Source organism: Pseudophryne corroboree, chromosome 6 (assembly GCF_028390025.1).
Source record: "Pseudophryne corroboree isolate aPseCor3 chromosome 6, aPseCor3.hap2, whole genome shotgun sequence".
Classification (NCBI taxonomy): domain Eukaryota; kingdom Metazoa; phylum Chordata; class Amphibia; order Anura; family Myobatrachidae; genus Pseudophryne; species Pseudophryne corroboree.
In genome coordinates, this window is record NC_086449.1 from 801,772,065 (window position 1) to 801,785,299 (window position 13,235).

The 13,235-nt window shown below is 49.6% G+C and overlaps 1 protein-coding gene across 1 annotated transcript in view; it reads left to right on the plus strand.

Moving 5' to 3' along the window:
- The window catches only part of TTLL12 (tubulin tyrosine ligase like 12), a 100,684-nt gene that overhangs the window by 34,090 nt on the left and 53,359 nt on the right, over positions 1 to 13,235 (plus strand). The window contains exon 3 of the mRNA XM_063928927.1: positions 1,698 to 1,896. Within this exon, the coding sequence (XP_063784997.1) occupies positions 1,698 to 1,896 (199 nt within the window). The remainder of the gene's footprint in view (positions 1 to 1,697; positions 1,897 to 13,235) is intronic.

A 13,235-nucleotide genomic window follows, 5' to 3' on the forward strand; every position in this document is an offset into this window, starting at 1 on the left:
GAGTAAGGACTATACTCGTGGCTCCGGATTGGCCAAGAAGGACTTGGTACCCGGAACTTCAAGAGATGCTCACAGAGGACCCGTGGCCTCTACCTCTAAGAAAGGACCTGCTCCAGCAGGGACCCTGTCTGTTCCAAGACTTACCGCGGCTGCGTTTGACGGCATGGCGGTTGAACGCCGGATCCTAAAGGAAAAAGGCATTCCGGAGGAAGTCATCCCTACCCTGATCAAAGCCAGGAAGGATGTAACCGTACAGCATTATCACCGTATTTGGCGTAAATATGTTGCGTGGTGCGAGGCCAGGAAGGCCCCTACAGAGGAATTTCAACTGGGTCGTTTCCTGCATTTCCTGCAGGACAGGGCAGAATTGAGGACTCGTCCTCAATTTCTCCCTAAGGTGGTTTCAGCGTTTCACTTGAACCAGCCTATTGTGGTACCTGCGGCTACTAGGGACTTGGAGGACTCCAAGTTGCTGGACGTAGTCAGGGCCCTGAAAATATATGTTTCCAGGACGGCTGGAGTCAGGAAATCTGACTCGCTCTTTATCCTGTATGCACCCAACAAGCTGGGTGCTCCTGCTTCTAAGCAAACTATTGCTCGTTGGATTTGTAGTACAATTCAGCTTGCACATTCTGTGGCAGGCCTGCCACAGCCAAAATCTGTAAAAGCCCATTCCACAAGGAAGGTGGGCTCATCTTGGGCGGCTGCCCGAGGGGTCTCGGCTTTACAACTTTGCCGAGCAGCTACTTGGTCAGGGGCAAACACGTTTGCTAAATTCTACAAATTTGATACCCTGACTGAGGAGGACCTTGAGTTCTCTCATTCGGTGCTGCAGAGTCATCCGCACTCTCCCGCCCGTTTGGGAGCTTTGGTATAATCCCCATGGTCCTTACGGAGTTCCCAGCATCCACTAGGACGTCAGAGAAAATAAGAATTTACTTACCGATAATTCTATTTCTCGTAGTCCGTAGTGGATGCTGGGCGCCCATCCCAAGTGCGGATTGTCTGCAATACTTGTACATAGTTATTGTTACAAAAATCGGGTTATTATTGTTGTGAGCCATCTTTTCAGAGGCTCCTCTGTTATCATGCTGTTAACTGGGTTCAGATCACAGGTTGTACGGTGTGATTGGTGTGGCTGGTATGAGTCTTACCCGGGATTCATAATCCTTCCTTATTGTGTACGCTCGTCCGGGCACAGTATCCTAACTGAGGCTTGGAGGAGGGTCATAGGGGGAGGAGCCAGTGCACACCAGGTAGTCCTAAAGCTTTTACTTTTGTGCCCAGTCTCCTGCGGAGCCGCTATTCCCCATGGTCCTTACGGAGTTCCCAGCATCCACTACGGACTACGAGAAATAGAATTATCGGTAAGTAAATTCTTATTTTCTTGTGCGATAAATCTGCGGCTAACGCGCGTTAACCCATAGATTCAGGGATTAGTACCCGGAGCTATGGTTTAATGAGCCATCACATAGAGTCATTTTAAAGATGGAGTTCTAATTTATTTGCAAGTACTGACGTAGTACCTTATGTGGTCATTGGGAAACTGTGTGATAAAAAGTAATACGTTGATGCTTAATTATATTTCCATTCCTTCTATGGTTATTTACAGTAAAATTAACTGTGTGTCTTTTGTTTCCATTTTTCCATCTCTCAGATAAATGTTGCTTTGTTATCTTTTCCGTCTTAAATTGCAGCATTTTCCTCATTGACCATGCCTGGACGTACCGTACGGAGCATGCCCGTCAGCAGCTGATCGAGGTTCCTGGCCTCCTACATCGCATGGCCAACCTCATGGGGATTGAGTTCCATGGGGAACTTCCGGATGAGGAGGTGGTTGAGGATGTTCTGAAGGAGATGTGGAAGTATAACCAGACGTACCAGCTCTCACATGGGGTAAGGTACACTTTTATTATTGGTTTTAGATCCTGGCAGTGTACGACTATAATGGAGGCAGCCATTTTGATGGCTGAAAATAAAAAGAGATACACAATTTTAAATTTACTAGTGACTAATGAGTTTTGGTCCATCCCACAAAATGGCTACTGCCTCTGTGTATAGGTGATGGATATATATTGCAATGCTACAATATTTTTATTTATTTATTACCAGTTATTTATATAGTGCACACATATTCCGCAACGCTTTACAGAGAATATTTGACCATGCACATCAGTCCCTGCCCCAGTGGAGCTTACACTCTATATTCCCTATCACATGTACACGCACACACATTCACACTAGGGTTAATTTTGTTGGGAGCCAGGGAGCCAATTAACCTACCAGTATATTTCTCTGACGTCCTAGTGGATGCTGGGGACTCCGTAAGGACCATGGGGAATAGACGGCTCCGCAGGAGACTGGGCACACTAAAAGAAAGATTTGGTACTACCTGGTGTGCACTGGCTCCTCCCTCTATGCCCCTCCTCCAGACCTCAGTTAGATTTCTGTGCCCGGCCGAGCTGGATGCACACTAGGGGCTCTCCTGAGCTCCTAGAAAGAAAGTATATATTAGGTTTTTTATTTTACAGTGAGACCTGCTGGCAACAGGCTCACTGCAACGAGGGACTAAGGGGAGAAGAAGCGAACCTACCTGCTTGCAGCTAGCTTGGGCTTCTTAGGCTACTGGACACCATTAGCTCCAGAGGGATCGACCGCAGGACCCGTCCTTGGTGTTCGTTCCCGGAGCCGCGCCGCCGTCCCCCTTACAGAGCCAGAAGCATGAAGATGGTCCGGAAAATCGGCGGCAGAAGACTTCAGTCTTCACCAAGGTAGCGCACAGCACTGCAGCTGTGCGCCATTGCTCCTCATACACACTTCACACTCCGGTCACTGAGGGTGCAGGGCGCTGGGGGGGGGCGCCCTGAGCAGCAATAAAAACACCTTGGCTGGCAAAATAATCACAATATATAGCCCCAGAGGCTATATATGTGATAATTACCCCTGCCAGAATCCATAAAAAAGCGGGAGAAAAGTCCGCGAAAAAGGGGCGGCGCTATCTCCCTCGGCACACTGGCGCCATTTTCTCTTCACAGTGTAACTGGAAGACAGCTCCCCAGGCTCTCCCCTGTAGTTTTCAGGCTCAAAGGGTTAAAAAGAGAGGGGGGGGGCACTAAATTTAGGCGCAATATTGTTTATACAAGCAGCTATTGGGGAAAATTCACTCAGTGATAGTGTTTATCCCTACATTATATAGCGCTCTGGTGTGTGCTGGCATACTCTCTCTCTGTCTCCCCAAAGGGCTATGTGGGGTCCTGTCCTCAGTCAGAGCATTCCCTGTGTGTGTGTGCGGTGTGTCGGTACGGCTGTGTCGACATGTTTGATGAGGAGGCTTATGTGGAGGCGGAGCAGATGCCGATAAATGGGATGTCGCCCCCTGTGGGCCGACACCAGTGTGGATGGATAGGTGGAAGGTATTAACCGACAGTGTCAACTCCTTACATAAAAGGCTGGATGACGTAACAGCTATGGGACAGCCGGCTTCTCAGCCCGCGCCTGCCCAGGCGTCTCAAAGGCCATCAGGGGCTCAAAAACACCCGCTCCCTCAGATGGCAGACACAGATGTCGACACGGAGTCTGACTCCAGTGTCGACGAGGTTGAGACATATACACAATCCACTAGGAACATCCGTTACATGATCCCGGCAATAAAAAATGTGTTACACATTTCTGACATTAACCCAAGTACCACTAAAAAAGGGTTTTATGTTTGGGGAGAAAAAGCAGGCAGTGTTTTGTTCCCCCATCCAATGAGTGAATGAAGTGTGAAAAATCGTGGGTTCCCCCGATAAGAAACTGATAATTTCTAAAAAGTTACTGATGGCGTACCTTTTCCCGCCAGAGGATAAGTTACGCTGGGAGATATCCCCTAGGGTGGATAAGGCGCTCACACGTTTGTCAAAAAAGGTGGCACTGCCGTCTTAGGATACGGCCACTTTGAAGGTACCTGCTGGTAAAAAGCAGGAGGCTATCCTGAAGTCTGTATTTACACACTCAGGTACTAGACTGAGACCTGCAGATAGTGCTGCTGCAGCGTGGTCTGTAACCCTGTCAAACAGGGATACTATTTTGCGAACATAAGACGTCGTCTTATATATGAGGGATGCACAGAGGGATATTTTGCCGACTGGCATCCAGAATTAATGCAATGGCCATTCTGTCAGGAGGGTATTAGAGACCCGACACTGGACAGGTGATGCTGACTTTAAAAGGCACATAGAGCCTTATTAGGGTGAGGAATTGTTTGGGGATGGTCTCTGGGACCTCGTATCCACAGCAACAGCTGGGAAGAAAAATTTTTACCTCAGGTTTCCTCACAGCCTAAGAAAGCACTGTATTATCAGGTACAGTTCTTTCGGCTTCAGAAACGCAAGCGGGTCAAAGGCGCTTCCTTTCTGCACAGAGACGAGGGAAGAGGGAAAAAGCTGCACCAGTCAGCCAGTTCCCAGAATCAAAATTCTTCCCCCGCTTCCTCTGAGTCCACCGCATGACGCGGGGGCTTCACAGGCGTAGCCAGGTACGGTGGGGGGCCGCCTCAAAAATTTCAGCGATCAGTGGGCTCGCTCACAGGTGGATCCCTGGATCCTTCAAGTAGTATCTCAGGGGTACAGGCTGGAATTCGAGGCGTCTCCCCCCCGCCGTTTCCTCAAATCGGCCTTGCCGACAACTCCCTCAGGCAGGGAGGCTGTGCTAGAGGCAATTCACAAGCTGTATTCCCAGCAGGTGATAGTCAAGGTGCCCCTACTTCAACAAGGACGGGGTTACTATTCCACACTGTTTGTGGTACCGAAACCGGACGGTTTGGTGAGACCCATTTTTAAATTTGAAGTCCTTGAACACATACATAAAAAAATTCAAGTTCAAGATGGAATCGCTCAGGGCGGTTATTGCAAGCCTGGAGGAGGGGGATTACATGGTATCCCTGGACATCAAGGATGCTTACCTACATGTCCCCATTTACCATCCTCACCAGGAGTACCTCAGATTTGTGGTACAGGATTGCCATTACCAATTCCAAACACTGCCATTTGGACTGTCCACGGCACCGAGGGTCTTTACCAAGGTAATGGCAGAAATGATGATACTCCTTCGAAAAAAGGGAGTTTTTAATTATCCCGTACTTGGACGATCTCCTTATAAAGGCGAGGTCCATGGAGCAGTTGTTGGTCGGAGTAGCACTATCTTGGGAAGTGCTACATCAGCACGGATGGGTTCTATACATTCCAAAGTCACAGCTGGTTCCTACCACACGCCTGCTGTTCGTGGGGATGGTTCTGGACACAGAACAGAAAAAAGTGTTTCTCCCGCAGGAGAAAGCCAAGGAGCTGTCATCTCTATTCAGAGATGCATCACTGCACACGAGTCCTGGGAAAAATGGTAGCTTCTTACGAAGCAAAATTCCATTCGGCAGGTTCCATGCAAGAACCTTTCAGTGGGACCTCTTGGACAAGTGGTCGGAATCGCATCTTCAGATGCATCGGCTGATAACCCTGTCTCCAAGGACCAGGGTATCTCTACTGTGGTGGCTGCAGAGTGCTCATCTTCAAGAGGGCCGCAGATTCGGCATACAGGACTGGGTCCTGGTAACCACGGATGCCAGCCTTCGAGGCTGGGGGGCAGTCACACAGGGAAGAAATTTCCAAGGACTTTGGTCAAGTCAGGAGTCGTCCCTACACATAAATATTCTGGAACTGAGGGCCATTTACAATGCCCTAAGTCTGGCAAGGCCTCTGCTTCAAAACCAGCCGGTACTGATCCAATCAGACAACATCACGGCAGTCGCCCATGTAAACCGACAGGGCGGCACAAGAAGCAGGATGGCGATGGCAGAAGCCACAAGGATTCTCCGATGGGCGGAAAATCACGTCTTAGCACTGTCAGCAGTGTTCATTCCGGGAGTGGACAACTGGGAAGCAGACTTCCTCAGCAGACACGACCGACACCCGGGAGAGTGGGGACTTCATCCAGAAGTCTTCCTACTGTTGGTAAACCGCTGGGAAAGGCCACAGGTGGACATGATGGCGTCCCGCCTCAACAAGAAGCTAAAGAGATATTGCGCCAGGTCAAGGGACCCTCAGGCGATAGCTGTGGACGCTCTAGTGACACCGTGGGTGTACCAGTCGGTCTATGTGTTCCCTCCTCTGCCCCTCATACCAAAGGTACTGAGAATCATAAGAAGGCGAGGAGTAAGAACGATACTCGTGGTTCCGGTTTGGCCAAGAAGAGCTTGGTACCCGGAACTTCAAGAAATGTTATCAGAGGACCCATGGCCTCTACCGCTCAGACAGGATCTGCTACAGCAGGGGCCCTGTCTGTTCCAAGACTTACCGCGGCTGCGTTTGACGGCATGGCGGTTGAATTCCGGATCCTAAAGGAAAAGGGCATTCCGGAGGAAGTCATTCCTACGCTGATAAAAGCCAGGAAAGAAGTAACCGCAAACCATTATCGCCGCATTTGGCGAAAATATGTTGCGTGGTGTGAGGCCAGGAAGGCCCCTACAGAGGAATTTCAGCTGGGTCGTTTTCTGCACTTCCTACAGTCAGGAGTGACTATGGGCCTAAAATTGGGTTCCATTAAGGTCCAGATTTCGGCTCTGTCGATTTTCTTCCAGAAAGAACTGGCTTCAGCCTGAAGTTCAGACTTTTGTAAAGGGAGTGCTTCATATTCAGCCCCCTTTTGTGCCTCCTGTGGCACCTTGGGAACTCAATGTGGTGTTGAGTTTCCTAAAATCACATTGGTTTGAACCACTTAAAACCGTGGATCTCAAATATCTCACGTGGAAAGTGGTCATGTTATTGGCCTTGGCTTCGGCCAGGCGTGTGTCAGAATTGGCGGCTTTGTCATGTAAAAGCCCTTATCTGATTTTCCATATGGATAGGGCAGAATTGAGGACTCGTCCCCAGTTTCTCCCTAAGGTGGTATCAGCTTTTCACTTGAACCAACCTATTGTGGTGCCTGCGGCTACTAAGGACTTGGAGGATTCCAAGTTACTGGACGTAGTCAGGGCCTTGAAAATTTATGTTTCCAGGACGGATGGAGTCAGGAAAACTGACTCGCTTTTTATCCTGTATGCACCCAACAAAATAGGTGCTCCTGCTTCTAAGCAGACTATTGCTCGCTGGATTTGTAGCACAATTCAGCTGGCGCATTCTGCGGCTGGATTGCCGCATCCTAAATCAGTGAAAGCCCATTCCACGAGGAAGGTGGGCTCATCTTGGGCGGCTGCCCGAGGGGTCTCGGCTTTACAACTTTGCCGAGCTGCTACTTGGTCAGGGGCAAACACGTTTGCTAAATTCTACAAATTTGATACCCTGGCTGAGGAGGACCTTGAGTTCTCTCATTCGGTGCTGCAGAGTCATCCGCACTCTCCCGCCCGTTTGGGAGCTTTGGTATAATCCCCATGGTCCTTACGGAGTCCCCAGCATCCACTAGGACGTCAGAGAAAATAAGAATTTACTCACCGGTAATTCTATTTCTCGTAGTCTGTAGTGGATGCTGGGCGCCCATCCCAAGTGCGGATTGTCTGCAATACTTGTATATAGTTATTGCCTAACTAAAGGGTTATTGTTGAGCCATCTGTTGAGAGGCTCAGTTGTATTTCATACTGTTAACTTGGTTAAATATCACGAGTTATACGGTGTGATTGGTGTGGCTGGTATGAGTCTTACCAGGGATTCAAAATCCTTCCTTATTGTGTCAGCTCTTCCGGGCACAGTATCCTAACTGAGGTCTGGAGGAGGGACATAGAGGGAGGAGCCAGTGCACACCAGGTAGTACCAAATCTTTTCTTTTAGTGTGCCCAGTCTTCTGCGGAGCCGTCTATTCCCCATGGTCCTTACGGAGTCCCCAGCATCCACTACGGACTACGAGAAATAGAATTACCGGTGAGTAAATTCTTATTTTTTGGATTGTGGGAGGAAACCGGAGTACCCAGAGGAAACCCACGCAAGTACAGGGAGAATATACAAACTCCACACAGTTAGAGCCATGGTGGGAATCGAACCCATGACCTCAGTGCTGTGAGGCAGTATTGCTAACCATTACATCATCCGTACTGCCCGTCCATATATTTTCTAATATAAATAATATCTCTTACGTTCTAGAGGATGCTGGGGTCCACGTTAGTACAAATAATATTTCTCTAACATCCATATGGGATACTGGGGTCATTCCTTAATACGATGGGGTATAGAGGGTTACCGGCCTTTTAAGGTGCAGAGCCGATCCCTGCTGCAGGACCACTGTCCTGAGGGGGTGTTTGTTACCGCTGGGCATTGCACCCACAGCACGCCGCACGCCCATGGGACATGTCTGAAGATGCGTCGAGTGGTGAGTACACACCGGGGACCCCGCTAGGGGGGCCCACCGATGAGGTGCGGCAAAATGGCGGGCGGCGGACTCCCCCGGAGGGGTTCCCCCCTACCTTCACTGGCATGTTGGTGATAGTCACCAGGGGGACTTTCACACAGTAAAAAGCTGGAAATAGTCAGTATAATCATATACAGAAGCTCCGGCCACCATTAGGGGGACCAGAAGCTCTGCTGGCGCCTTCCTGTTTCTCCTCATGCAGCAAGGACGCCGAGCTCCTCACAGGCACTACAGACAAGCTGAGTACAGGGTGTGGAGGGGTTAAGCAGAGTTGGCAGCATATAAACAGGGCTGATAACAGCTCTTTCTCTTACGTCCTAGAGGATGCTGGGGACTCCAAAAGGACCATGGGGGTATAGACTGGATCCGCAGGAGACATGGGCACACTATAAGACTTTGAATGGGTGTGAACTGGCTCCTCCCTCTGTGCCCCTCCTCCAGACCTCAGTTAGATATAGGGGTATATGCAATTGCGGTCGAATTCGCGGCAATTATCGCCGTTTTTTAATTCGACCAAATTCGCCAGGTGAATCCCGGCAGGTGCCTGCCGGGATTCACCATATTCAATGAAAAACGGATTCGCCAGAATCGCGGGCGAAAATCGGCCGATTTGGCGGATTTTGCCGCGATTTAAAAAAACGGGAAAAAAACGTGAAAAACCCGGAAAAAAAATGGCGTGGGGTCCCCCCTCCAAAGCATAACCAGCCTCGGGCTCTTTGAGCTGGTCCTGGTTCTAAAAATGCAGGGGAAAAATTGGCCAGGGATCCCCCGTATTTTTAAAACCAGCACCGGGCTCTGCGCCTGATGCTGGTGCCAAAAATACGGGGGACAAAAAGAGTAGGGGTCCCCCGTATTTTTAACACCAGCATCGGGCTCCACTAGCTGGACAGATAATGCCACAGCCGGGGGTCACTTTTATGCCGTGCCCTGCAGCCGTGGCATCAAATATCCAACTAGTCACCCCTGGCCGGGGTACCCTGGGGGAGTGGGGACCCCTTCAATCAAGGGGTCCCCCCCCCAGCCACCCAAGGGCCAGGGGTGAAGCCCGAGGCTGTCCCCCCCCATCCAATGGGCTGCGGATGGGGGGGCTGATAGCCTTTGTGATAATAAAAAGATATTGTTTTTTCCATTAGTACTACAAGTCCCAGCAAGCCTCCCCCGCAAGCTGGTACTTGGAGAACCACAAGTACCAGCATGCGGGAGAAAAACGGGCCCGCTGGTACCTGTAGTACTACTGGAAAAAAAATACCCAAATAAAAACAGGACACAGACACCGTGACTTGTACAACTTTATTACATACTGCCGACACACACATACTTACCTATGTTGACACGCCGACTGCCACGGTCGCCGACGATCCGAGGGTACCTGTGAAAAAATTATACTCACCTTCCAGCGTCCAGAGGTACATCCACGTCCAGAGGTAAATCCACGTTCTTGGCAAAAAAACAAACCGAACACCGATCCATACCGGACTAGAAAGGGGTCCAATGTTTTCACATCAGACCCCTTTCTCCCGAATGCCGGGACATCACGTGACTCCTGTCACTGACGTCCCTTCAGCCAATCAGGAAGCGCTACTTCCGTGGCGCTCACCTGATTGGCTGTCCGCTGTCTGTACTGTGACAGCGCATCGCAAAGCCGCTCCATTACTTTCAATGGTGGGAACTTTGCGGGTAGCGGTGGGGTCACCCGCCGGTCAGCCGCTGACCGGCGGGTGACCTCACCGCTAGCCGCTAAGTTCCCACCATTGAATATAATGGAGGGAGCTGTGCGATGCGCTGTCACAGTGCAGACAGCGCTCAGCCAATCAGGTGAGCGCAACGAAGTTGCGCTTCCTGATTGGCTTAGAGACCTGTCAGTGACAGCTGTCACTGACAGGTCTCATTCGTGGAAAGGTGTCCCATGTGTCAGCATGGGACCCCTTTCAGTCCGTTTTTGGTGCGGGTATTTGCGTTTTCTTATTTTGCCAAGTCCGTGGATTTATCTCTGGACCATGGTTGAGGTGAGTATTTTGAACTTTTCTTTACAGGTATCCGTGGATTCTACATGGAGAAGAGGACCGATGTCGGCGTGTGAACATAGGTAAGTATGTGTGTGTCGACGTATGAAATAAAGTTTTACTGTCGACGGTGTGTGTGTCCTGTTTTTATTTGGGTATTTTTTTCCCAGTAGTACTACAGGTACCAGCGGGCCCGTTTTTCTCCCGCATGCTGGTACTTGTGGTTCTCCAAGTACCAGCTTGCGGGGGAGGCTTGCTGGGACTTGTAGTACTATTGGAAAAAACAATATCTTTTTATTATCACAAAGGCTATCAGCCCCCCCATCCGCAGCCCATTGGATGGGGGGGGACAGCCTCGGGCTTCACCCCTGGCCCTTGGGTGGCTGGGGGGGGGGACCCCTTGATTGAAGGGGTCCCCACTCCCCCAGGGTACCCCGGCCAGGGGTGACTAGTTGGATATTTGATGCCACGGCCGCAGGGCACGGCATAAAAGTGACCCCCGGCTGTGGCATTATCTGTCCAGCTAGTGGAGCCCGATGCTGGTGTTAAAAATACGGGGGACCCCTACTCTTTTTGTCCCCCGTATTTTTGGCACCAGCACCAGGCGCAGAGCCCGGTGCTGGTTTTAAAAATACGGGGGATCCCCTGTCAATTTTTTCCCCGCATTTTTAGAACCAGGACCAGCTCAATGAGCCCGAGGCTGGTTATGCTTTGGAGGGGGGACCCCACGCCATTTTTTTTTATGATTTTACCCTTCCAGCATTAAAAAAATAAAAAATAAAAAAAATAATATTTTAAAAAATATATAAATAATATTTGTGCCTCCCAAAAAAAAAAAAAAAGTACCTAATCCCTTCTAATATAAATAGATCTGCTATTCCCCAAAAAAAAAACACCAAAAAAAACATGTTTAAAATTTTTTAATTTGTTTTCACCCTCCAAAGTGTGGCGGATTGAAAATGACGAATTTGCTGTCTAAAAGCACTGCTGTCGAATTTCAAAACTTGAATTGAATATGCTTTGGTCGAATTGCAGCACTTGTATCATTGCAGAAAAGTCGAATTTGCAAAAATTCGAATTTCAAAAAGTCGAATTTTGAAAGTCCGTTTTTTGGTCGGAAAGCACTGGATTGCATAGGGGAATTTTTTTTTTTGGTCGAAAATGACCCGAAATTCGACAATTTCGGGAATTCGACCACAATTGCATATACCCCTCTGTGCCCAGAGAGACTGGACACACACTAGGGGAGCTCTCCTGAGTTTCTCTGAAAAGACTTTTGTTAGGTTTTTTATTTTCAGGGAGACCTGCTGGCTACAGGCTCCCTGCAGCGTGGGAGTGAGGGGAGAGAAGTCAGACCTACTTCTCTGAGTTAAAGGCTCTGCTTCTTAGGCTACTGGACACCATTAGCTCCAGAGGGTTTGATCACTTGGTGCGCCTAGCTGCTTGTTCCCGGAGCCGCGCCGTCATCCCCCTCACAGAAGCCGGAAGAAAGAAGCCGGGTGAGTATTCAGAAGAAAGAAGACTTCAGTGACGGCAGAAGACTTCGGTAACGGAGGTACAGCACGGCGGTCGCGCTGCGCCCCATGCTCCCACACATACACCAACGGCACTCGCGGGGGAGGGGGGGGGGGGGCGCCCTGGGCAGCAGTTACTGAGGTTTTTTAACACTGGCAAAGAGCATATTTTAAGTGCCTAGGCACTAAATATAAGACCCCCACCAGTATAAACATTTAAAATTGAGCGGGACTACAGCGCGCCAGAAGGGGGCGTGGCTTAGCCCTCACAGCTTACCAGCGCCATTTTCTCGCTTCACAGACGCTGCAGAGACGCTGGCCTGGACCTTCACTCTCCTTATCAAGTATAGGGAGCAAAAGGGGAGGGAGGGGGGGCACAGTAAATTGGTGCTATTTAAACAGCGCAGTGATCATATATTATCTTTTCAGTAGTATATGGGCACTGGGGTGTGAGCTGGTATGCTCCCTCTGTGTTCTCTCTAACTGGCTTCTCTGTGGGTCTGTCCCCTTTTGCCAGAGTGAGTGTGTGGATGTCGGTACGGTGTGTCGACATGTCTGAGGCTGAGTGCTCCTCCCCGGAGGAAGTTACTGGGGGTGCAGAGAAGGATTTGGGAGTGACTCTGTCGGCACCGCCGACTGCTGATTGGGTAAATATGTTGAGTACATTGAATGCAAATGTGGCGTTATTGTCTAAGAGGCTGGATAAATCTGATTCTCAGTCACAAACGTGGAGAAAATCTATGGAGGAAGCCTTATCCCAGGTGCAGGCCCCCTCAGGGTCACAAAAGCGTTCATTTACCCAAATAGCTGATACGGATACCGACACAGACTCTGACTCCAGTGTCGACTATAGTGAGGTCAGTTTACATCCGAAATTGGTTAAGAGTATTTAGTACATGATTGTGGCTATTAAAGATGTTTTACATATTTCTGAAGTACCTGCTGTTCCTGATACAAGGGTATGTCTGTATAAGGGAAAGAAACCTGAGGTGACGTTTCCCCCCTCTCATGAACTGAACGCTCTTTGTGAAAAGGCTTGGGAATCGCCTGATAAAAGATGGCAGAATCCCAAGAGAATTCTTATGGCATATCCTTTCCCCTCTGACGACAGGGAAAAGTGGGAGTCATCTCCCAATGTGGACAAGGCTCTGTCCCGGCTGTCCAAGAAGGTGGCACTTCCGTCTCACGACACTGCTGCCCTCAAGGATCCTGCGGATCGTAAGCAGGAAACGACATTAAAAGCCATTTATGTCACTACGGGTGCGCTCCTCAGACCTGCCGTGGCGTCGGCTTGGGTGAGTAGTGCTATTGCTAAGTGGGCTGATAATTTGGTATCTGACATGGATACCCT